Below are 27,003 nucleotides of genomic sequence, written 5' to 3' on the forward strand. Positions count from 1 at the left end.
AGATTTGGGTGCTAGGTTATCACAGTAAATAGGCAAATTTCTGTTGCAAGGATCTTTCTGTGAATGAGTGGCTGTTACAGTTCAGGGCTAAAACATCACCTCTTGTAGAATCCTCTGTTCTCTTTCCAGTTCCAAGCTTCATCTTGGGATTCCTACCGCATGTTTTTAAACCTTTATCACAGCACGCCTTTTTATCATGGTTAGTCGTGTGTCATCTGCTTCGTGTAGGGAATGTGTGGGTTCGTCTGTGCACTGTATGACACACTAAAGAAATGGTTGCATTTCACTGAATGAAAGGATGAAGACGTGAAAAACAAAAAGTCTAAATTGGGTGGTGAGATCTTTGTGTCTTTTAAAAAAAACTACCATATATATGTACATATTTAGGACAGTCCAAATAATTAACCACTAAATTAGGAATAGAAAGAGCGCTACCCTTATTGATTCTTTCTCTAACAGTGACTTTAGATGACAAAGACTCTTGAATGGGTAAAAAGGATCCCTGCAGCCTGTAAAGACACTAATTATAAGGACGCAGCAATTTACATTATTTATGAGGAAGCATTTACATTATCTAGCCCTGTCAGACACAATGGTTGTAGAGCTCCATTCTTTCACTAGAGTGAAAAGAATAAAGCAAAGTGGCAAGGAAATAGAAAAGATATTCTAATAGCTGCATCTCATTACAAGGAAGACAACACCTCTAAAATGTTAAAAAAAAAAAAATCCTTCAAATATAATTCAAACCGAACAAAATGGAAACTTCCATCTTACCACGATGATGACTGACAGTATAGCACCAATTTAAATATTCAGATGAGCTTCCAAAAACTATTGAAAGTTAAGCATTGTTAACATTAGTATGTGCAAGGAGGAAAATGACTAAGATGCAATGTTTCATAATTCGAGTACTTGAATTTAATTAGTCACATTTTCTTTTTCCAGTGACTTTGAAATGTGAGGTCTGCACTACCAATAGTGTTACGAGAGCAGCCAGATTGGGGGGGAGGGAGCCTCACTTTATCTGTTTTACTTTTATTTTTTTTCCTCCCCTCTGACCACTTTAATTTAATTTTATCCTGCAGTTTCACTTTCATCAGTATAATAGTACTCAGTGGCAAATTACACTAGCTTTTGATCTGAAGTAGACAAGTGTGTTATGTGAGAAGGAGAAGGGAAAGATTTACCAAGCTGATTTTTTTTTAAAAAAAAGGTCTTTTAATATTTTTTGTAAATGGTCCAAGGATGAATTATTTCTTCAGACCTAAATTCTTTGAAGTTTTAACATTTTTATTGCTTACTTAGAGACAAGATAAAATCTTAATCAGGGGCCCGCCTGGTGGCACAGCAGTTAAGTGTGCACATTCTGCTTCTCGGCAGCCCAGGGTTCGCCGGTTCGGATCCCGGATGTGGACATGGCACCGCTTGGCAAGCTATGCTGTGGTAGGCGTCCCAGGTATAAAGTAGAGGAAGATGGGCACGGATGTTAGCTCAGGGCCAGCCTTCCTCAGCAAAAAGAGGAGGATTGGCAGCAGTTAGCTCATGGCTAATCTTCCAAAAAAAAATCTTGATCAAAGGATGATTTCTACATCCTGATTGGAGAACTGAACATCCTGATTGGAGAATTGAACCCCAGAGTACCTCACTGCTCACCAGAAAGGTTCTCAGGCCATAATTACCTGCCTTGAAGAGCAAAATCATCATCATTTTCCTTCAAAGATGCTATATATGTCAAAGACGCTATATATGGTACACATGGCATATTAGGCCAGCCTCACAAATTAGCACAGGCCCACAGAGCCTGCAAGAAATTAGGTCAGACCTGAAGGAAATCAGGCTGTGGTCCAATAAGCTTCTGAATCTTAACTGAGAAATTGGGCTCACACCGTGTTAGGGTCACTGTCTTTATTTATTTTTAAGTGTGACAAAACCAGTAACAGTTTTCAGTGTTAAAGACCTATTTTTCTAAGCTGTCAAACATTTCAGGTTCTTCTCTTAGATAATTTTTGGCATTGCATAATTTATAGAGAAAGCAGGTTCCCTGCTAGTCCGAAACTCATACTTGAAATAAATAAATAAACAAATAAACTTACTGTTGCCCATAACATGCAGGGCAAAAGAACTTCTCTTGCCCCTGAATATTTCCTTTAAGGCCTATAGTGTCCTCATTAGAAGGAGAGTCTCCTAAAATCCCTGTTTAAAATGCAAAAGTGTTTTGAGAGTTAACACTTTAAGCATTGGTACAGATTAATGTCCAATAGTTAAGGTTGAGTAGAATGCTCATTAATCTAGTGATAATTAGGATAACTCTGAAATACAAATGAATAAATATAATCATAATTACTAGGCACAGACATCGTTCCCATAGTCACAGACCTCAAGGTCCAGATAGAGGGAAGAGAACGAATCAGTTGACTGTACTTGATTTTTAAACTGCTTGTCAGATCTTTTCCTAATTTCAATTCGATTGATAAACTTAGTCTTTCGAAAATCATTAATACAGCCTATTCATTTTGAGCACAGGCTTTGGAGTCAGAAGGCAGAGACCAGGTCCTTGACATTACACTTTATTCTCACCTTGGTCAAAAGACTAACTCTTGGTAAGCTTCAGCTTCTCAGACTGTGAAATGGACATACGAATAATATCCTAAGTTGTAAAGCTGTTATGATGATTAAACGAGATAAATAAGATTATGTTTCAAATGCTTAGAACAAGGCCCGACACATATTAATGGTCATCATCATCATTAAGCGGTCGAAATGGAAAAAAAGTATAGTTTGAATCTGTGATCGTAAGTTTTTGACTCCACTATTCGGTGGCTCTCTGTCCAGAACCTTCTCTCTATTCTCATCTCATACAGCGGTGCCAGTGAGAAAGAAAGCAAAAAACCCTCAGGAGCAACATTCCTTTCTGGACCCGGATCTTTCTTCCTTTGCCCCTCAGGGGCCGCTGTGTTTCCCCGAAAGCGCGCTGGAATCCTGGTTGCCACGAGACCGTCGCTAGGCAACCGCGTGTACACACACCCACGGCCGACCCGGGTTTCGCCAATATGGCGGCGCAAGGTACCTCCTCTGCCTCTCCGGCCAACGAGTCTCCCGCATCTGTGTCCCCGACAGGACTGCCACCGACCCCGCCCCCGACCTCAACCGCGATCTCGAAGTCGCCCCTGGAGTCGAAGGCGAGCTCTGCGAGCCCACTGCCTCGCTCGACCTGCCGCGAGGACTCGCTGCCCCTCGCGGTGTTTTATGGGCCGCTAGACGAGAAAAACCCGCTCCTGGCCTCCTGCGAGAAGGAGATCCGGGAGTTGCTAGGCTTTATGAAGAGAAAGAAGGCTTTAGCGACAACGGAGGAACAGAAGCATGAATTCCAGCGGCGTTGGTAAGCGGAGGCAGGGCCCTGGGGCGGGCGCTGGCCGGAGAAGGGCAGCTCTCGGGGCCGGAGGAGGAGATGCCCTTAAGGATGCCCGCGGTGGTCCCAGAGCTGGGTCAGCGTTGCGGACGCAGGACCTGGCCGAAGGGCCCTGGAGATATAAACAAAGTTTCAGAAGTGGAGACACGTCGCTATTACAATCCTAATTCCTGGTAAATGTTACATCTTGGGTTGCTGCTCAGGTCAAAATAAAAATCAACACAGAAGTGTTTCCTAACTCACCATTTGTTCTGTTTCTGAGTGTCCTCTAATTGCTTCTCCATGCCAGTAAATTTTTGGCTCACTCACGGGTTTCACAACTGTCCACGTTGTGGGTACAATTTTGTATACGGAGTAAAAGGAATAACTTTAAAGTGGCTTAGATTCTTGAAAAAGTTAGTTCCTGATGCCATGAAGCACATCATTCTGTGAACATGCGCACTGTAATTCCTTTCTACTTTGTTATTAGAATCACAGTGACTTTTTCTTGATTTTATGACTCATTTTGCACATCCGTTTGCCTTTTTTTGGGTTCTGTCACCCTGTTATTACCACAAACTGCAAACTACCTGTTTTTAAGGTTCTTTCCTGTTTATGTTACCAACTTTCTTTCCCGGTCAAAATACATTGCAAACTGAACAGTTATGAATGTAGACCGGTGGCAAAGAACACCAGAATAGTGAATAGTTTCAACTTATACTTACCATTCATGCATTTAATATGAAGAAACAGTTTTAACTTATCTTTATATTCATTCATGCATTTAACTATTTATTGAATACCTCCTATATATCAGGTACCGTTCTAGGAACGAGGACATCAAGTTAACAAAAGATATAAAAATCGGTAACCTCATGGAGCATATATTTTTGTGACTACAGACAGTTACTTAACAAATATGTAAAGAAATCATTTTACAAGGAGATAAGTCCTGGGGAGAAAATTAGAAGGGAGTGTGGATGGAGGATACGGGATAGGTGTTGCAATTTAAAATGGAGTGACTGCAAACATGGGTGGAGAAAGCTGGGAAAAGTGGCCTTTGAGAAAGATGAGAAGGAGATATGGCAGCAAGTGATGAGGATTTCTGTAGAAAGAGTTGGCCACACGGGGACAATGGCAAGTGTGAAAGTCCTGGGGTGGGATTGTGGCTGTGGGCAGAACAGGTTTCTGGCAAGAGCAAAGTAGATCAACAGTTTAGTTTTAGATATATTAAGACTGAAAGGTAATTCAGCATCCAGGCAGACCTGTTATGTAGGTAGTTGGACATTTGAGTCTGTAGGTCAGAGAAGATATGCATTTGAGATCCATCAGCATATTAATGATATTTAACTCATGACACGATGGAATAGCTAAGGGAATAAGTGTAGGTGGAGAAGAGGAGAGTCCAAGGACTGAACCCCGGGACCCTCCAACATTGACAAGTAGAGGAGATAAATAGAAACCAGCAGAGGGGCTGGCCCAGTGGCACAGTGGTTAGGTTCGCACGTTCCACTTTGGCAGCCCGGGGTTCGCCGGTTTGGATCCTGGTGCGGACACAGTGCCACTGGGCAAGACTTCTGTGGTAGGCGCCCTACATATAAAGTAGAGGAAGATGGGCACGGATGTTAGCTATGGGCCAGTCTTCCTCAGTAAAAAGAGGAGGATTGGTGGCAGATGTTAGCTCAGGGCTAATCTTCCTCAAAAAAAACACAAAGAAACCAGCAGAGACTAAGGAGTAGCCATGGAGGTTAGGGAAAAACCAGTAAGTTTGTGGTGTACTGGAAGCCAAGTAGAGAAAGTGTTTCAAGGAGAAAGGAATGATTGATCAACTGTGGCAAATCCTGCCGATGGGCATGTAAGATGAGAACCAAGGATTGACCGAGGAGAGCACATTACATACCTAAGCTATATGTATTTATATTTAAAACATTTCTCTGTTTGTGTGTTAGACAGCACTTTATCTTCCCATCTCCATTACCAGCATTCCAATCCAAACCACCACCATCTCGAATTTCCTTGCAGGCACTCAAGTTTCAAGTCTATCTTTCACATAGCAGCCAGGGTGACCTTTATAAATAAATCACCTGCTCCCCCAGCTAAAGTCTTTCTACTGCTTCCCATTGCTTTTAGAATAAAATTAAAACTCCTCGTGTCCTCCAGCGTCTGAGGATCTGGCCCTGCCTGCCTCTCCGATCTCAGCTCATTCCTCACCTCTCTTCAGGACTTTCCAGGGGAACAGATGCTATTATTTCTCAGCCCATGGCCTTGATATTTGCAGCCTCCTTTATCTGAAATTTTCTTCCCTCAGCTTTTCAAATATCTGTCTCCTTGTTATTACTTTCTCAATTGTTACCTCCTTAGAGTAATCTTTCCTTCTCATGCAGGTTTGCTCATCAATTTATTTATTTTTATTTGTATATTTTCTTGTGTGTTATTTGTTTCTCCCACTGGAATATAAACTCCCTGATGACTTTGGATAATGCATCTCTTTTTCATTTTCCTGTCTCTAGCGCCTAGCCTGGGGGTTGGGACATAGTAAACATTCAATGAATATTTGCTATTGAAAGAATTCAAAGGTTGTTATCCTGGCTTTCTCAGAAATTGTTAATGTTCTATATGGGAAAGTAGACCTGGGCCAATCGGTAGGTACAGTATCTGTTCCATCTTGAAACAGACTATAAGAGAATCACAAACATTAAGGATTGACACAAACCTTAGCCATCTAACCTCTCATAGAATTTAGCATTTGTTTACTCAACAATTTTTACTGAGGCTCTACTATAGGCCAGGCACTGCCCCAGTCATGGGTTATTCAGTGGTGAACAAAATAGGTGTGGGAATCCTTGTTCATGGAGCTTGTAGACTAGAAAGGGAGATAGGCTTTCAGTGAGTCCTTAAAGGAACACGCAAACAACAAGTGCTAAGAAAGAAGAAGCTACTGAGCCCTTACCTGAGCTGGGCATTGTACTAGGTGCTGGAAACACAGGAGTGAACCAAACAAAAATCCCTGCCCTCTTGGTGCTTATATTCTAGAAGGGAGAATAGACAATGAACATATTAAGTCAGTCCATTTTATGGTGACTTAGAAAGTGATAAATGCCAGGGAGAAAAGTAAAGAGAGGAAGAGTTATGGCATAGGAGACAGGAGGTTGCAGTTTTCCATAAGGTAGTCAGAGTAGATGACACTTGAGCAGAGGCTTAAAGAGAACACAGCAGGGACCTGCTTTCAAGTGAATGGTGAGAGAGGTAACGTTAAACTGAGATTAGAAGGATGCTGGGCGGTTGAACAGGCAGGGAGAGAGGACAAACAGAGGGAACAAGCCTGTGGGAAGATCTTGGCAGGAAAGAGCCAAAGACTTTGGAGGAACGGACAGAGCCAGTCTAGCATAGCTTAGCGAGTGGGTGCAGTGGTGAGACAAGATGAGAGGAGCAGGTAGAGCTTTGGAAGGTTTTAGAGGCCATCTGTAGAGTTTGCATTTATCCCGAATGCAATGGGAAACCATTGGGTAGTTCTTGGCAAGGAATTAACCTTATGTGATTTTTGTTTTAAGATACTATTTTGGTGATCTTGTCCAAATGGAACAAAATGGCAGTGTTGAGCCCAGTTAGGAGTACAGGAGGGAGGATTTGCTTTTATAACATACTTGACAGATGGTTATTTTTTAAAATAAAAATTTGTTTCTTTTTATAACTATAGGAACTTCCATAAGCATAAAAATTCATAGTATCTAAAATACAGCTTTTGATCGTACCAGCAGTGTCATTAAATTTAGAGTGTGATTTGTCTTTGTACTTGTGTTATAAGCACATAAGATTTAGATAGTCTGTTTAAACAGTTATGATCTTCTATCTTAGAAAAGTCTAAATATCCAGCAGCAGGTATCCAATCAGCAATCCAAAGTATATTAACATTCTTCTCTTAAATGATGTAAATTATATAGCATATATTATATTTTCCTTGTTTAATCATTATGTAAGCCATTCCCAATGAGCAGTCTTGTCTTGAACTTAGGGTTCACTTAAAAAAAAAAGAAAGTTCTCTTCTTATATAATCTTGATTGATTTAACAAAGCTGGTATTTTTCTTTTATGAGTAACAAATCTAGTCATCATTATCTCATCCGTGAGGTTTGGAAGAATTAACTCTTTCACCTACATAATTTAAGAATTCTAGCAAGACTTGGTGAATTTCTTGGATTTATGATATTAAGTCATACTGTGGCATTTTATGAAGCAGCAAATGAAAGTGAAAAAGGTAATAAAAAAGTACAAACCAAAAAACTCCCTTTTTAAACTTCTGTGGGCTGTATGTGCCACAGTATTTATTTGGCATGGTTATTTACTACTTGGTACATTAATATATTTTCCTACCCCAGAATATTATTAATCAGTCCATAAAGGCAGGAGTACCCTGTCCCCCACCCCTCCCTTGTCACTCAGTCAATATCATTTGTTACCTGAATGAATTAATCGACATGTTTCTGTTGGGGTTGTTTGCTTACTATCCCAACATACACATCATACCTACTAGAGACATCTGCAATCCGGAAGTTTGGGCTCCTGTCTGTATTAGTCAGTTTGACCTACTAATTACTAATTAGCCAGCTTGGGCTGCCATAACAAAATACCATAGACTGGGTGGTTTTAAACAACAGAAATTTATTTCTTGCAGTTCCTGAGGCCAGAAGTCCCAGATCAAGGTCTAGCAGGGTCAGTTTCTGTTAGAGCTCTCGCTCTTCCTAGCTCGCAGACAACCACTTTGTCCTCACATAGCCTTTCCTCTGAGGAAGTGCAGAGAGAGCGAGAGAGAGCGAGAGCGAGAGCGAGAGCGAGAGCGAGCGAGCGAGCGAGCGAGCGAGAGAGAGAGAGAGAGAGAGAGAGAGAGAGAGAGAGAGAGAGCCAGCACACAAGTTCTCTGGAGTCTCAGAATTCTGAGAAGGGTGTTAATCCCCTTGAGTCAGGGCCCCACCCTTTGGCCTCATTTAACCTTAATTACTTCCTCAGAATTCTCCTCTCCAAATACTCATAGCAGGTAGGGCGTCAACATATGGATTTTGGGGGACATACATATTCAGTCTATAACATTGTGCTTATCTAGAAACTTATGAAATAGGATTGGACAACTGTTAAGGGAAATTTGGATTTCTCCTAGAGGTATTTATAATTTCCAAGAGAGAGGGAAGGAGTAAATGTTAAATAAGTGAATAAACAAAATAAGCAATGATCTGCTACGCTTCTAAATTCTGATTGGAAACCATTTTGAGAATACTATGCTTTGTTTTACTTGGTGAAGGAACCATAACCCTGAATGGTCTGACTAGATATTTGAACGATTTATAGAAAAGAATAAAATAAAAACAAAGAAGTTTTTTCCCTAGACATTTATTTATTTATTCACTCATTCTTTTTTTTTCCCTAAAGATTGGCACCTGAGCTAACAACTGTTGCCAATCTTTTTTTTTTCCCCTGCATTTTCTCCCCAAATTCCCCCAGTACATAGTTGCGTATTTTAGTTGTGGATCCTTCTAGTTGTGTCATATGGGACACTGCCTCAGTGTGGCCTGACAAGCGGTGCCGTGTCCACACCGAACCGGTGAAACCCTGGGCCGCGGAGCCGGAGCACACAAACTTAACCACTTAGCCATGGGGCCCTCGGGGAGTTTACATTCCTGAGGACTGGAAAGGCACAGCAATATACTAGTTAAGAGCAGGGATGCACTGAGCATCAGTTTCATCAACTGTATATTTGGGATATTGATGTTACCCAGCTCGGGGTTGTTGTGAAAATGAAATGAAAAAAATTCGTGTTGGCAAAAGACCCAGGATAGCCAACACAATATTGAGGGAGAATGAAGTTGGAGCACTTACACTGCCTAACTTCAAGATTTGCTATAAAGATATAATAATCAAGGTTGCGTGGTATTGGTGAAAGAATGGGCAAACAGAGCAATGGAACAGAGTAGAGAGCCAGGAAATAGACCCACATAAATATAGTCAACTGATCTTTGATAAAGGAGCATAGGCAATGCAATGAACAAAGATGGTCTTTTTAACAAATGGTGCTTGGACATCTGTACATCCACATGTAAAAAAATGAATCTAGAAACAGACCTTACATCCTTCACAAAAATTAACTCAAAATGGACCATAGACCTAAATGTATAATGCAATGATATCAAATTCATAGGAGATAATACAGGAGAAATCCAGATGACCTTGGGTTTGGCAATAAGTTTTTGGATATGACACCAAAGACATGATCTATGAAAGAGAGAATTGGTAAGCTGGACCTCATTAAAATTAAAAATTTCTGCTCTGTGAAAGACACTGCCAAGAGAATGAAAAGACAAGCCACAGAGTGGGAGAAAATATTTGCAAAGGGCATCTCTGTTAAAGGACTTTTATCCAAAATATACAAAGAACTCTTAAAACTCAATAAGAAAACAAACAACCTGATTAAAAAAATGGGCTAAAGACCTTACTAAACACCTCACCAAAGAATACAAATGGCAAATAAATATATGAAAAGATGCTACTCATGATATCTCATCAGGAAGATGCAAATTAAAACAACAATGAGATACCACTGCACACCTGCCAGCATGGCCAAAATCTGGAACACTGACAACACCAAATGCTGATGAGGACGTGTAGCAACAGGAACTCATTCATTGCTGGTGGGAATGTGAAATGGTCCAGCCATTTTGGAAGACAGTTTGGTGGTTTCTTGCAAAACTAAACATACTCTTATTGTACGATCCAGCAATTGCGCTTCTTGGTATTTACCCAAAGGAGTTGAAAACTTATGTGTATACAAATATCTGCACATGGATGTTTATAGCAGCTTTATTCAAATTGCCAAAACTTGGAAGCAAACAAAATATCCTTCAGTGAGTGGATAGATAAACCGGTATATCCAGACAATGGAATATTATTCAATGCTAAAAGGAAAGCCATAAAAAAAAAAATGGAGGAATCTTAAATGCATATTACTAGTGACAGAAACCAATCTGAAAAGGCTACATACTGTATTATTCCAATTATAGGACATTTTGAAAAATACAAAACTATGGAGAGAGGAAAGAGATCATGGTTGCCTGGGGTTGGGGGAGGGGAATGAATAGGCAGAGCGCAGAGGCTGTTTAGGGCAGTGAAACTACTCTGGATGATACTATAGTGATGGATACGTGTCATTATATATTTGTCCAAACCCATAGAGTGTGTAACATCAGGAGTAAACGCTAATGGAAACTGTGGACAGTGTGAATGATGTGTCAGTGTAGGTTCACCAGTTGTAACAACTGCTTCACTCTGGTGGGGGATGTTGACAGTGGGGGTGGCTGTGCATGTGTGGGGGCAAGGGGTAAATGGAAAATCTCTGTACCTTCTAACTCAATTTTGCTGCGAACCTAAAATTGCTCTAAAAAAATAAAGTCCGTTTAAAAAATGCGTATAAAGAGCTTCAACCACTGCTTGGCACAAAAGAAGCAATAAATTTAACGATAGTTACATTTCTTAATAATTAGACATTAACAATAGGGCATATTTTGTATTCAGCACAAGATCAGTGTTTCAGGATTGCTTGCTAATTAATTGAGCTTTCCTGCTGACTTGCTGACTTTGAAGATATCATTTTATTTTATGATTTTTTTACAGTGCCACCTCATTGTTTAATATCTGGACCAAGTACGCCCCCCGGCTGCCAGCTGCCTATTACAATGAAAAGCTTCTGAAGGTTGGAGATAGCCTTTGTGAAATGAAAGTAAGTGCCTCCGGAATAAAAAGAGCCTCAATGAAACTCATTTGGCTAATAATTATTATTATTTGGTTTGATACAGTTCTTATTTTACATGATTTGATTTTTTTCTCTGAAAAATATAAATGAATATGTAAAACCTTAATGTGGCACCATAACCAGAAAAGTGTTTGTTTTTTAATTTTGTCCTTGAGATTCTCCAGAGGTGAGAGACTCCTGAATGGAAAGACAGCCGGCTGGGGATGGGCAGGAGCACAGCCCCTCTTAACAGAGGGTGTGGTAGGCGCCCCACAGGAAATGCTGAGTCATCATGTTCCTACCTTAGACAAAGGAGCCCAGACACCACTTCCTGTTGTTTTTCACATGGCTGGCCTTGCCCAGCGGACACCTCTCTTTGCTCCTGGCTTTGCTGCTGTGTTGTCTGGTTCCCAGGACCCTGTTTTAATGACTTTCAGCTCCTTCTTAATGTTTTGCTGTATGTAATTTTAGCAGTCCTTCCATCCATGCCCTGTTTCTTGCTCAATATTCTATTCTGAACTGAGTTTGTGCCCTGTTTCTAGTTCCATATCAATGCCCAGGTCTTGGATGGCTGTGGACTCATGGACTTGGTTTAATAAGACCACACCATGGCTTGGTTTTCAGTTAATGATAATGTGAGTTTTTCCCTTAAGCTCTGGCATAGGATCAGATTATTCCAAGTGTATATGTGTTTGGCACATCTAGGATCCTTGGACCGAGAGTTATTTTATCCAAGGTGATTTTAGGCCAGACATGGGCAGTATTCAGTGTTTTCTCAATCTTCAGTTTCTCAACTTCATTTTCCTCTTCTGTTTCTATTTTCTGGACTTGAATCCTTTTGGTCTGGGAGGGAAGCTTACCAAACAGAGAATAAGATGTGGAGGAACTTTCATAATGATGAACAAAGATCTATTTTCTGCTACCAAAATAAGAGACTCACCTTAGCTCCATATAATTGGACCGTGTTTCTTAGAAACTTGAAAATACAGACTTTGGAAAACGACAGAAAAAAGTGCAGATGAGATCCAACTTGTAAGCTATATTCATATGAAGTAGAATAACAGTTTTGACAGGGAGGAGCACCCCCCTTGGTTTTTTTGTTTTTGTTTTTTTTGAGGAAGATTAGCTCTGAGCTAACATCTGCTGCCAATCCTCCTCTTTTTGCTGAGGAAGACTGGCCCTGAGCTAACATCCGTGCCCATCTTCCTCCACTTCATATGTGGGACGCCTACCACAGCATGGCTTGATAAGCAGTGCCATGTCTGCTCCCAGGATCCGAACCAGTGAACTGTGGGCCATGGAAGTGGAACGTGCGAACTTAACCGCTGCACCACTGGGCCGGCCCCCCACTCTTGGTTTTTATGGTTCTCCTCAATATAAGGAACTGGTGATACACAGCACAGTTGGAGATGTCTGAGGAGTATCCAGGTGGGTGGAGTGGATGCTGGCGGAGGGAGGAGGAAGGAACTTCTTAGATGTCGATAAAGCAAGCTGATGATGGGTAGCGGCTAAGGATTCAGAATATTTCAGAGAGAAAGGCCCAGATAGGATATTTTAAAATTTACTTAAAGGAACAAAGAAAACGTTTTATCTACTTTTCACTGGTGGGAAAGTGGGCCAATAAAGGTATTTATAATCCTGAAAACAAACTTGAGTTGTTACTTTAGTTTCTAGAATCTCTTCATTTTTATTTTGGTTACAGTAACGTTTATCTTGTTGGAATACTCTTGTTTTGAACCTAGATGTGAATTCATTATATGAATCAAGTGAGAACGGAAAAGATTCAGAATTAATTAGTGAACAAGTAACAAACAAGTCAATAGAAATAGAAACAAAATAGCGTTTCACTGTGGATGCCTCCCAAGGGGCGAGGTAACCTGACAGGCAGTTCACACCCAGGGCAGTTGCTTTTCCTGGAGACACAATTGCAGGGGAGGAGGCCGAGGAAGGGTTGCAGCTGACTCATATTCAGAGCCCGGCTCACATCCACTGCACTGAAACTTTCCAGGTCAGCGGTGCCCTGTGGGCTACAGAAAGGAGGCATCTGACTTTGTAATGGGAACATAAGCATGAATTAGAACTAACAAGAATCATAACTAACAATAACTCAGAATATTTTGATTTGTCCTGATGCAGCTTTAGAAACTGTTGACAGATGAAGAGAGAGGGCCAGCTCATCATCTGCATTTCTTTCTCCCCTCTTCTTCCTCCCTCCTCCCTCCTCCTCCCTCTCTTCCTTCCTTCCTCTCTTTCTCTTCCTTCTTCTCTTTCTTTATTTCTTTCCTTCCTGCCTTCCTTCCTTCCTCCCTCCCTCCCCCGTTTATCTCTCCCTCCCTCCCTCTTTCTCCTCCCTCCTGCCCTCCCTCTTCTTTCTGTCTCTCTCTTCTCTCCCTCTCTCCTTCCTTCCTTCTTTCTCTTTCTCTCTCCCTCCTTTCTTCCTTTTTCCCCTCCTTTTCTCCCTCCCTCCCTCCCTCCTTCCCCTCCTCCACTCTTTTTTTCCTTCTTTTTTGGAGCTTAGCAGGTATGAGAGATGCAAAGCTAACAATGCAACTCATCTACCTCTCTGATTGAATAGGTGATCCTGACCTGGTGATGTTGAATTTTTTGGATTTTGAGGATATACAGGTATTACCACACATAATTCCCTAGGGAATATCCTTACCTTTGAGATCCTGATGGTCTCCTCTCACAGTAGGCTTGCTGTGAGGAGGATTAGGTGAAACAGTGCACCTGAGTTGCCAGGCGCAGTGTCTGTCACACACTGCGTGTTTGGAAATGGTAGTGATGATGGTAGTAATAGCGTAATGATGGTAGTAATAGTAATAATCAATGTTGGTACTGTTAAGAATAATATGTCTATTACTGAATTTTAATAATAATAAGCAAAATGACATTTTGAAACTTTCATCAAGCCCTCTTTTTATTTCAGGAATATAAATTAGCCCTTTTACAGTGCTATGGGCGGTATCTTCAGCAGTTCAGCATCAACTTTGATGAGAATAAAGCAGATGTGAATCAATTCAAAACTGTCTTTTTTCCAAAAGGCTTTGGAGACAAAACGGCTACACATACAGTAAGATGAAAGCAGTAGCTAAAATAGCTGCAATTTATGATTGGTGATGCAGTATATCCTTTAGTTGACAGCTTCTAAACGTCTTTCATTTGTGTAGCATAGCATTTACTTGTGTGCTATAAGTTGCTTAATGAATGTTTTCAGTGCTGGATAAGAAAGGGCACTTAATAAACTTTGTGAAGACGCTTTGGAGGGGGTGTCACTATAATCAGTCATTCATCCAGCAGACGGTTGTTGTTATCAGAATAACTAATATGTGTAGAGCACTTTTGGTTTACAAAGTGCTTTAGAAAACTTATTTTATCCTCACAATGACTTCTTGAGTTAGATACTATTATTATCCCTATTTTACAAAACAGAACAAGGAAGCTCATCACATAGTTAGTAACTGGTGGCTCTGGAGATCAAACATAGATCTTTTGATACAAAAATTTCCTGCTTTATTTCTAGTATACCAGTATTATTGTGTTAACTGCTACCATTGATTCAGTGGTTGAGTGGTCACCACGGGCTAGATAGTCTTCTGTAGGCATTATATGAATTGTCGTCTTGCAGCCTCCTTATGGTCCTAATGGGTGGGTACTAGTATGTCTCTTTTACAGATGAGGAAACCGAGTCTTATTAGAGACTAAGAAACCTAGCCTACTTAAAGCAATGGGCAGAGCTGGTGTTTGAACCCTAATTGGTCTGACTCGAAAGCTGTGTTATTCTAGGCTTGATGATTATTCAAGGCTTTGGAAACACCATGTGGTTTAATAAGCAGAAAATCTCAAGGCATGTTTGGGGGCACATTGAGCAGTTCAATTTAGCTCTACCATAGATGCATGAATGAGAATACTAGGCAATATATGTTGGCAACCCATTGGGAAGAGTACTGAATGAAAAGTTTAGGAGTTTGAGCTTTTAAGGCCCCTCCTCTACCACCCTGGTCCATGCTGCCATCTCTCTCCGGTGTACTATTGCATTATCCTGCTTCCACTCAGCCTCCCTGGTTAGCATCAGTGCAGTGGTGAGCTCCACTGTCTGGAAAGCTTGTGTCCTAGATATCTGTGTGGCTCATCCCTCACTTCCTTCAGGTCTCTTGCACTCTCTGTTTTATTTTTCTTTATATCACTTATTATCACCTGATACATTTTTATTTGTTTATTTTTTTTATTGCCTGTCTTCCCTTCTAGAACGTGAGCTTTGTGAGGACAGGGACTGCTCCAATCTCTAATCTCTAGTGCCTAAAACAGTGCTTGGCATGTAACAGATGCTTAGTAAAGCCTTATTGAATGAATGAAGTGATATAGTCAGAATTATTAATCTAGAAGTGGTACACAGAATAGATTAGAAGGAAAAAGACTAGAGACAGGAGCTAAAGCAATGAGGCCAACAAGAGTATGCCAGCAGGACCATTATGATGGGCATGAAAGACATGAAGAATTTGTTTTTTCATGCTAAGTTTGAGGTTCTGGCATGACACTGGCACACTGTACTTGTCAACAAATGTGTATAAAATGAGTGAGTAAGAGAATGAATGGATTGAAAATTTTGTCTGGTAGGAACTTGACAGTGCAGAACCTAAAGGTCATGAGAAGTTTTGTTAGAGAAATAGATTTTGGATTAAATGCATAGGGATCATATATGAAGCAGTAATAATGAAGAAATTACTGTAAAAATATTAACAGCAAAATTTCTTGCAAAGATACTTAATCATGTTATTTAATGATCCCCATTTTATGTACTATAGGGAGGTCTGAAGGCAGAGTTGGTGAGAATTTGATCTCTTGAGCCAACCTGCCTGGGTTCAGAGAGCTGCTGCGCCACTTGCTAACAGTGGGACCTTGGAGAAGTTATGTAATTTCTTTGTGCCTCAGTTTCCTCATCTGTGAAACGAAAGTAATAATAAGACCTACCTCATAAGGTTGTTTTATGATGACTGGGATAATAAAAGACTTAAAGTAGGGCCCGACTCTCAAAAAATATTAGGTATCATTATCTGCTTCTAAAAGAGGGAACACTTTGAAGATAATGATTATTCCAACATGTAGATGCATTCGATAAATATCCTCTGTGATACCAACTACGTGGTGGGTAGAAACAGTGTGCATTCATCCAAGCAGGAAATCTATGAGGTAGAGAAAGGCCCATTTCTATGATTAAGAGTGTCCCCTTCCCACAGCTTTAACAGCACTTTAGCCAAAATCTCTCTTCTGAACTCCACATCTATCCGGTTAACATCATGAGCATCTCACACTTGACATATCCCAAACTGAACTCATCATCTTTTCTTCGTATTTGGCTCCAGTCAGTCACCCAAGCAGGAAGTCGTTGCAGATCTCTTCCTCCCCTTTACCTCCCACGTCTAATTGGTCACTAAATCCCATTGACTCAGAGAGGACTCAAATCTTTCTTTTCTCTTCAGCTCTGATTCCAGGGCCCCATTTCAGGGCCCTCGTATCTCTGGGCACCTCACTGGCCTTTGTTCTCTCCTACCCTTCCTACAGGTAGCTTTGTCCTCCACCCTCTGCTTTTCATCTTCCACACTTTTTTCAGAATTAATTTCCAAAGCGTAAATCAAATCATTCTACTCCGCTGCCCTTTGATTCTGCCTTTTGCCTGAAGTCGATATTCCTTGGAATGACATGGAACACTGTCTATGTTCTGACCGTGGACTAGCTCCATAGCCTAATCTCTTTATCTTAAACCTTCTTATCCAAACGTATGAAAGACTTTCAAGTCAGTGACCACAGCAATCACTTTAAGCATTCCTAACATTGTGTGTGTGTGGGGTTCTTTCCCTCTGCTAAGAGCAAGGTCCATGTCTTCCTCATCTTTGAGTCCCTATTGCTTAGCAGAGTGTGGCAAATAGAAGTGCTCAATAAACATTTGCTGAGTGAGTTGTGTAAATGGTATAATTACATCTGAATTAATAAGTTAAAATGCCATTGGGTAAGTTTACAAAAATGGACTCAATTCTATATTTTTGGCTATAGGATTTTGTATTTATTTATTTATTTTTTTGCTTTTAAAATTTTTTGACTAAGGGTAGGTAATCTTAACTAAATGGATGCTTTGAAGAAACCTATTTTACCACATTTATTTCTGTATATCTTGGTCCATTAGGGCTCTTAAGACAAAAATCCATAGACTGGATGGCTTAAACAGCAGATGTTTATTTCTCACATTCTGGAGGCTGGGCTATCTAAGATCAAGGTGCTGAAAGATTCAGTGTCTGCTGAGAGACCGACTCCTTGTTCATAGACAGTTGTCTTCTCACTCTGTCCTCACATGGCAGAAGATGTGAGGGAGCTCTCTGGGGTCTCTTTTGTAAGGGCACTAATCCCATTCATGAAGGCTCCACCCTCATGACCTAATCACCTCCTAAAGGCCCAACCTCCTAATACCATCACATTGGGGATTAGGTTTCAACATATGAATTTTGGATGAATAAACATTCAGTCTATAGCACTATACTACTCTATTAAATTAATTAAGTAGAATTGTTTCCATTTTAATTTTTTACATTTTAAGAAATGCTTTCCTAAGTTGCGTACACGTTGCTTGTATTCTTACTTATATTTTCCCATATGTTTCAGTTTCATGCTTTAAATGGCAAAAATATTTGCAACTACCAGCTTGTCTGTGACAGTGATGCGAACCTGCAGAATAAAGAATCTGTGATCCACTGTCTGCATATCTTGTCCTCTTTAAGACTCATCATGCAGGTGGCTCTGCCACAGGAGGACCTGTGCTGGATTATCTTCAATGGTATATACCAATGTATTATATTTTCCATTGTGTCTTTTACAAAGTTATTTAAATGCCAAGTTTGACATTAACTTGATTACTTTGTGATTTAAAACATGTTCGTTTCCTAACGTGATTATGGTTTTTTTTTACATTGTTATTACATTTTAGTTTGTCCTCATAAGCATAGACTTACAAAGCTTGTCTTTGGGTTTTCTGCTCAAGGGACTGTCAGAGGCTGTGAGGATAATTGGTTTCAGGTGTATAAAAAGCAGAGGCCACAGTTAATAAGTAAATATAAGTGGAGAAGGATGAAAGGCACTGCAGGTTAGATTGGTTCTAAACGTCATCCATTTATTGGTCCTCTCCTCAAAACTTTGGCCAGTGACTGTGCCTTTCTCAATATCAACCTTCCCTTCCTACTTGTTTTTGAGTGAGGAGCTCTGAGAGTATATGTGTATATACTGTATTTGTATATACATATATATATGTTGTATAGATACACATATGTGCATATATATACATTATATATGTCTCATGAAATGCATCTTATCTATCACAATGTAGCATTTGTTTTTCTCTTTAAAGAGTTACAATTTAAATTCAATTTAAATTCTCTTTAAAGTCACAACTTAAAGTTACAAAGAGTCACTTATTATATTGTTCTCTGGATAATGTATTCTTAAAAGGAAAATAACGACAGTGTGTTCTATGTACGCAAGACCAGGACAAAATAAATGGAAAGCAAGCATATTGGGTTTTCCCTCATCCATAGCAACTGAAAGTGTGTTTCCTAGCCTTTCTGTCCTCGCCCTCCCCAATAATTTCTTGACGTTTTGATTGAAATTAGACCTTACATTTGCTGCTAGAGATGAGGCTGACCTTGGAAGAAAATTTTCAGTCCAGCAGTTGTCAAGCGTTTGTGCCTGATCATCCTCAAGAGCTTCCGAGATTCTCTGAGTAGCCACTGCCATCTCTCCGTCCAAGTTGCTCACATATCTTGGCAGGGACTGAACAGGAGCAGATGTTCAGTACTCAGGAAGGAGTGGTAGGCTTGAGGGTTTGTCCCTGCAGTTGGCCTTGCTTGAGAGGTCGAAATGATGCAACATGACTCCCTGTCTGCAGTCCTTTTAAGATCGCACATGCAAAATCCCATTATTCTTTTTGTTGTTGTTGTTGTTGAGGAAGATTTGCCCTGAGCTGACATCTGTTGCCAATCTTCCTCTTTTTGCTTGAGGAGGATTCACCCTGAGCTAACATCTGTGCCAGTCTTTCTCTATTTTGTATGTGGGTTGCTGTCACAGCTTGGCTGCTGAGAAGTGGTGTAGGTCTGCGACCGGTAACTGAATCCAGGCAGCTGAAGTGGAGTCTGCCAAACTTAACCACTAGGCCACAGGGCTGGCCCCCCAATATTCTTAAAAAAGAGATTAAATGATTTCTGTATCTTCTATGTCCTTTTCTTGGGGTGTGCTTTTTCTTTATACAGGTGGTATCATCCTCTAGATTTTATTCTCTTTCCCAAATATTTTTCTGCTGAATACTATGGTTTTAGAATCTAGCCAGGTTCATGTATGTAAATCTAGTTCGTTAACTCTGCCTGCTGAGTTGTATTCCAGATATCCATGCACCCCTGGGGATGGGTCCCTGGTTTGCCGTACCTCCTCTAATTGCACAAATAATTCTGCAATGAATATCCTTGCACATGTCCTTTTATAGACCCGTGTGAGAGTTTTCTGGGATCTATGCCCAGGAGTGGGATTGCTGGGTTGTGGGAGATACACATACTTAGTTTCACTAACTATGCCTCTGTTTTAATTAACTCATCTAAAACTTACTAAGTGGCAGGCGTTGCTCTAGGTGCTGAGGACACAGGAGTGGACAACAGACAAAAACCCTGTTCTTGTGCTTACATTATGGTTTAGGGAGATGATAGACAAGTCAAAACTAAATGGTGTGTCAGACGGTGATGAGTATTATGGAGAAAAATAAAGCCAAGAAGGGGATAGGGAGAGTGGGGGCTGCACCAGGGCTGGGCTGCAATTTTAGATAGAATGGTCAGGGTGGGCCTCACTGAGATGACATTTGAGCAAAGACCAGAGGAGGTTGGAAAGTGAGCCATCCAGATAGATTGGGGAAGGGCATTCCATTCAGGGGATTAGCAAGTGCAAAGACCCCGTAGTTTTAAAACTTTGGAGTTTAAGCAGTCAAAAATAAATTGACCTGCAGTCAATTTATCACAATACATTGGCCCTTTCAGTTAGATATTAAGACTTAGTCAGATTATTTTGGTGGTGGCCATCTTTGATAAAAAGTTTATTGACAAGGCAATAAACTCATATTAGGGATTTGGTTAAAAACGAAACAAAACAAACTTCCAGAGATATCCTGAGATTGTAAAGATTCAGTCTACGTTCATTCCACACCAATTACTGTCTCCGTCAGGCTTCTGCAGCGGGAATTTGTGAACCATGCCAAGATCTTGAACCATCAAAGAGGGATTCAGTTATAGTCAGGATGTACTAGGGCTGGAAAGGTTAGAGGCGCGTTTTTGAAATACAGAGGGCCCTTGTCATTCTTGAGGGCGGGCTCCTGAAATTCCCCATTTCCCTGTACTGACGTGTTTATGCAGGCTCCTGGCTTACACCCGAATCACGTGTTTTGTGGAACAGCATATGTTTCCTAGGTATATCCTTACTTGGTGACTATTTTAATTAATTTATTTTTACCAAGAAACACAGTTATATAGTTTTGTTTTTCAACATTAGAAGCAGAGGTGAACAAAGTTGAGATAAGAATGCTGAGCTTGAGCTGTTAACCAGCTGAGTGGTTTCTTTCTGAGTGGATGTTACATGAAATAAATAATTCCATGTCATGGGAGCAGTCACATGAAGAATGCTGAGTCCTTGAATGTTAAAGATTTCTTGTGACGTTTATGGTGCTATAAATGTTTAAGATTTTATTCAAATTTTTTTTGTCAATGATTTATGTAATTAATATTTATTATGTTTACAGATGTGTTTTAATCAAGTGATGTGTGTTTTGGAGCAGGTGCTGTTTTCTCAGAAGCTTTTAAAGTTTATACATGAATATAGGATTCCTATTTGTTGAATTTTGAGGGTTATGAATTTTAGGTCAGATATTTTATAGAAAATATTGAGACTACTTGTCATTATAATAACTTGCCTTTTTAAAGCATTACCATCTCTTGGATATGCGTATAGCAGGCTAATGTCCTTTGTATGTAGAGAGATGTGTGGTGATGTTGTTCCCGACCCCTCCCTCCCCAGATCTGCCACCAGCCTTCTATCCTCAATTAATTAATGGCCTGACAAAAAAAATCATACTTGAGTGATCTTCAACAGGATCTGGAAATGCTGTTTTTCATTAGAGTGCTTATAGGACATACTTTAATAATGGGAAAAATATATGAGACTGCAAATGAATGTAATGCAACTCATTATCATTATGATTTTTAAATTATTATGAGTTTCCTTATTGAGTATTGTGCCATGCTGATTAAATATCTATTCTGATCTTATTTGGAGATAAATCTTTAGTTTTTCAACTGTAAGGAAATCTTGGGAACCAATAACATTTGATATGAATTAAGAAAACTACAGGGTACATAAATTATGCTAATAAAAATATTATTTTCTTCAATCTATTTCAAAACTTAAACTGCCTTTAAAATGAGAGTGAAATATTCCTGTATCAACGTATTTAAAATATGGTCAGGGAGCTGGCCCTGTGGCCTAGTGATTAAGTTTGGTGTGTTCCACTTTGGTGACCAGGGTTCAGTTCATGGGTGCAGACCTACACTACTTCTTGGTGGCCATGCTGTGGTGGCAACCCACATACAAAATAAAGGAAGATTGGGGCCAGCCCTGTGGCCGAGTGGTTGTTTGTGTGCTCTGCTTCAGCGGCCCAGAGTTTTGCCAGTTTGGATCCTGGGCACGGACATGGCACTGCTCATCAAGCCATGCTGAGGTGGCATCCCACATGCCACAACTAGAAGGACCCACAACTAAAAATACATAACTATGTACTGGGGGGTTTTGGGGAGAAAAAGGAAAAATAAAATCTTTTTTAAAAAAAGGAAGACTGGCACAGATGTTAGCTCAGGGTGAATATTCCTCAGCAATAAAATAAAATAAGATAAAAAAACACTTATATTAGTTCTTTTAAGGATTTGGCTACATGTTACAAAAAAAATTATAATGATTATAACTCTCTAATCATTATCAGACTTTCTCATGAGATCACTTGTTTTGGAAACTACAGACTGAAACTAGATATTGGAATACAAAATTCCATCATTTGACTGTAAAACATGTTAACAATCTTTTTCTCCATCTAGGTACCATTTACATTTACACCATTTGCAGAAAACTGATGGTCATAGGTCAGTCTTCCAAGGTACGAAATTTACTGATGAAATATCTACCCCTGTATTTTCTTAAGACTTTTGTTAGCATTGAATGCTAAACAAGGAAAGTTAGTGAATTATATAACAAAACTTAGTAAGTGTATATGTTATATAGTTTTAGTGTTCTTAGTTTTACTTCAACATGATCATAATGTAAAAATGCAAACAATAAAGTATTAATGAAAAGAAAGAATTCCTAAAATTGATAGGCATTCTCCAGTGTCCCTCGGTGTCTCAGATTAGTCATTACTTGTCAACTTGATATTGAATATCCTTCCGGCAAGTATATCTCTAGGTGGGGTGACCATCCATCCTGCCTTGCCCAGGACAATCCTGGTTTATGCCTGTTATTAATAGTGCTCCCTTTCACTCTTAAAAGTCTCCTGGTTTGGGTGATAAAGTATGGTTACCCGATTTATGCATGCCATGGAGCTTGGGCTTCATTTTGCTTGAAGAGTTTGGACTTTACTTACAGCCCACATGCTAGTTGGGCGAATGAACATCTAGACTCTATCCTAGTCACAAGCTGAGGGTAAGAGGACTTTATTTTAGAATAATGATTCTTGCTTTCCAGTACTCAATGCTCAGTTTTAGTTTGAGGAAGTGGCTAACACTTCTACTGACTTCCCTCCAATGTTGGTAGCATTTTTGTCTGCAGGAGACATATTTTTTCCCTCTATTCATCGTCCAGTCATTGGAATCTAGGCCAAGAAGGGAAAATGTACTCCCACTGAGACCATGCTTGAGTTGTTGCTGGCATCTGAAACATTACTACTTTATTCTTCTTCATCACATGCAAAAACTTATTCTGAAAATTCTAACACTCAAGACACTTTTTTTCCTATTTCCTTAAAATATAGCCAAATATCTTAAAATCTGATGCCACTTAAAAAAATAAAAATGGAAGAAAAGATATTTGCACACTCAATGGATAACACTAATTATGTGTTCTCTTTCTGTTTTGTTCCTCAAATTTAAAAACTCTATTACTGATGTGACTTGAACAAGCTCTGTGCCAGCATTTGGAGTGTGAATTAAAATGAGAGGAGGTTGTCCCATGTATAATATAAATTTGGCCTTCAGATTATGCCAACAATTCTACATTCAGGTCCAGATCCTAAAAAGAATTTGCATATTCCTGTTGCACTTGCTGTAGCAACAAATACTGGTTCACAGAACCATCATAATTTGGTCTGCTACAGCATTTGTCTGGCAAAGCTTTGGAGAGCAGAGATGTCTGTGCCAAAATTCAACTGTTAGAGTTTGTACTTGTTAATGCTGAGAGAATTTTAATTTAATGTGATAGTCATCTTCAAATAATTTCTTATTTATACCCTGTGTAAGTCATCTCCTCTCTCCTTCATAGAACTTGAGTTTCTCTCTGAAAAAATAAGGACTGAGGGAAGATAGTTTTGTGGTTCCAGTCTTGTGGGATGGGGCTGGGAGGAGTGAGAGATGCAAGAATTTTAGGATGGTGGGTAGTTGTACAGTTGGCACTTGAAGATTGGGATGGAATTCTTTCAGTTTGTTCAATATAATAAGTTTCAAGGAAATTAATAATTTTCACTAAGAAATTCCCAAACCCTCAGCTCATGGGTTGATCCCTGAGCTGAGGCTATAAATGAACTTGATGGGTCCGTTTAATGGGGACAAGCCCTTGAAGGTCCAGCCACATCTGAGTCCTCCTGGGTCTGAGGTCCCCTGATTCTGTAGTATTTTAGAGTTCAAGTCTGTTATAGCATAAGACAGAAGGAGAAATAGATGTGGTGTCACCCCAGAGCAATCTAAACTCCTATTCTTAAAGGATCTAGGCATTATGGCTACCATTTGTTATTGTTACTGAAACCCTGCTGTATGTTAGGTACTGTGTGAAGGGCTTTGCATACATAATAATACTTATTATAGTCTTATGAGGTGGGCACTGCCGTCATCATCATCATCATTTATTGAATGAATGCCTACCATCTATCAGGGATGCTTCTCAGCACTTTCACATATTGTCTCATTTAATCCTCACACCACCACTTTGAGGAAGGTGCTCTTATTACCTTCTTTTTGTAGATGAGGAAGCTGAGGCTCAGCAAGGTTAACTTGCTCAATGTCGCATGTCTAGTTGGAGATGTAGCTTAGGCCAGAGCCGAGGCCACACTGTACTGCCTCTCAACGCCATTAGCATAATGCATGTCTGCTGACTAAATTGAATCCTGTCGTGACCCATCCTAGTTTTGGCTCACCTACTCAAACGGAGAGCTGTGTGGGAGGGGTTAATATTATTCGACATGACTGTGTTTCTGAAGACTCTTCCCCAGATGGAAAACATTTCCCTTCACACTGAGCCAGTCCCCAGCATAACCTTAGGGAATAGAGGAGGCCAGGTTTCTGAAACCTCTTTCCCTAAAGGCAGTTTTGCTTTCATTTATAGGATAATCTGTAGTTTCTTCTGAGGCTTTTAAACCTGTAGTGTATTACTCAGCAAACATTAAAAGAATACGACAGAATCTATTCATTCTAAGAAAACGTTGATGTCTGTTTCATTTTACTATAAAACTGAAATAGTTTTGTAAAGTTTGTGGCTTGAACAATTATTGTCAAATTATTCCACATATCATTATGTAAACTTCAGATCCAAACCTTGAGATGCTTCTCAGTGTTGTTTCCCTCGAAGGCTATAAGTGGATATAAATGAGGCTGCACTGCCATCCTGTGGCTGAACTGATTAATTGTGTGTGTTTTTTCCTACTGGACACCTGAACCATGCTCTTTCTGAGCTCCTATAATTTGGTTTTTCAAAGTCTTTTTTTTCTTTTTCTATGAAGAGAACAATCTTGCTGAAATCCCATCTTTTATAGAAACAGTTCTTTGTAGCTTTTAGGGGCAAGAAAAAGTGCTACAAATTGAGATTTGTTTTTTGGAAATGGTTTTTCGTCTGGACCTGAATGCCAGCCCCAGCAACGTCACTCACAAGCAGTTTAGCCTCTTGGAGTCAGATTAGGTTACTTTTAGGGTCCCTTCTGGCGCTAAAATCTGTGATTTAGGGTCTTTTATTCTAAGTCTGAAGCTGAACCCAAATATAATGTGAACAACTGGTAACTGAAGCTATTTTTATTTTGAAATGTGAAATTTCTAAGACCAGGAATCCCAAGGGCTTTTGGAAAGACGTGAATTTAAAGGGGGAAAATTTATACATGGCTTAATCTCATACCCCTTGAACCACAACAATCCAAATCCAAATTTTTTCCGTAGGATTGTTGTGCTGCGGATGTAAGCAAACTCAAGAGTTTTGTTGACTGTTAATTTCCTATCAGTTCGCAGTGTGGCAAGGTTAGCAAACAACAGCAACAATGACAGCAGCAACAACAGAAACAGGAATAAAGCAATCCTAGGCTGGCTCAGTAGAGATATAGTGTCCAGAACCAGGGACGCAGAGTTTCATCCTACTGTGAGCTGCTCGTAAACTCTAAAGGGACAATGGCCATCTGGAGCAAAGCCATAGGAGACCAGCCATGATGGAGAAGGGAAGTGCCATTCCTGGATGTAGAGAAGTGCTCGGGGATCTTTATCCTGGAGAGAGAACTGAGGGAGAGGCAGGCTGCACAGGTGTTTTCACGTTCTCGGAAGGCTGTCATTTGGAAGTGAGTTTTGGATGGTTTTGTGCTGCTTCGGAAGCCATGACCAGGACCAGCGCACTGGAGGTATATCACAGTGGATTTCATTTCAGATTAAGGAAGCACTTTTCACGTTTCGAATTGTTTTCTGATGCCATGTGACATGTTCCTTGTTACTGGAGGTGGGAAGTCTTGGGTAGGGAGGATGTGGAACATCAGGTGGCAGTGCTGGTGAGGTTGGGGATGAAATTAGATTCACTCTCAGCCTTTTGGTTTTATGATTACTTGAAATAGTTCCATAGTTAGCAGCATGGACTGAAATTTTTTAATGAAGTTCAGTCAGTCAGTCAATAAATATTTATTGCATTTCTACTACACAGTGGATAAAGTTTTAGGGGCTAGGGATACAATGGTGAACAAGACAGGCAGGATCCCTTTCCTAAGTCAACTTACATTCTATTGGGATGAGCTTACACTTCAGTGGATGGCAAAGAATATTACAGTGCTGTGTCAAACCCTGCTCTGCGTCCAACAGTCTCTTTGTCTCTGGAATCAAAACTTAGTAGACAGTGGAGAATTCTGGCCTTTCAGGCTTCTTCTTTCTCTTAGATGCCCACTGAGCTGCTTGCATACATGTGGTATACACTGTCTTTGGAGGCTCCAAAGACGGTAGCAGGGTCTGCATGTCACCAGTGTTTTATCTATTTTGGCTATTAAATACTATGTCAATCTGGTGGGTTTGCTTTATCCATATGAAGCTCCTGGAACTTTTTGATGATATGCCTTTTCAAGGTGGATTTGACTATTATAGACATATTTTTCCTTAATTAGTTCTTCAATTATTGAAAGGCAAATTTGTTATTGGAAGAGGGACTTTGTTCTGTGGTCCAAATTTCTTGTCATTATTTTTTTTGAGAATCTAGAATACTTGTTAGCTCTCCCTTAGTTGCTTCTGCTGACTTTAGGGTTGTTCAATGAATTCATTTAATAGCGCTTGGGAATATCT

General features: G+C 40.0%; 1 protein-coding gene across 12 annotated transcripts in view; it reads left to right on the top strand.

The window, feature by feature from the left end:
- The first annotated feature begins 1,896 nt into the window (after positions 1 to 1,896).
- Positions 1,897 to 27,003, top strand: part of CFAP54 (cilia and flagella associated protein 54) — a 301,390-nt gene continuing 276,283 nt past the window's right edge. For 8 of the 12 annotated variants that reach the window (XR_011534742.1, XM_008516610.2, XM_070600221.1 and 5 more), the window contains exons 1-5: positions 1,897 to 3,379; positions 11,044 to 11,149; positions 14,091 to 14,234; positions 17,816 to 17,987; positions 22,324 to 22,382. Coding sequence is in view for 11 of the 12 variants with exons in the window: in XM_008516610.2 (XP_008514832.2) it covers positions 3,051 to 3,379; positions 11,044 to 11,149; positions 14,091 to 14,234; positions 17,816 to 17,987; positions 22,324 to 22,382 (810 nt within the window). In the remaining variant the exon portion in view is untranslated. The remainder of the gene's footprint in view (positions 3,380 to 11,043; positions 11,150 to 14,090; positions 14,235 to 17,815; positions 17,988 to 22,323; positions 22,383 to 27,003) is intronic. The other 4 variants (XM_070600228.1, XM_070600230.1, XM_070600223.1 and 1 more) reach the window with 3 other exon arrangements.

The sequence above is a fragment of the Equus przewalskii genome, chromosome 29, assembly GCF_037783145.1.
Source record: "Equus przewalskii isolate Varuska chromosome 29, EquPr2, whole genome shotgun sequence".
Lineage (NCBI taxonomy): Eukaryota > Metazoa > Chordata > Mammalia > Perissodactyla > Equidae > Equus > Equus przewalskii.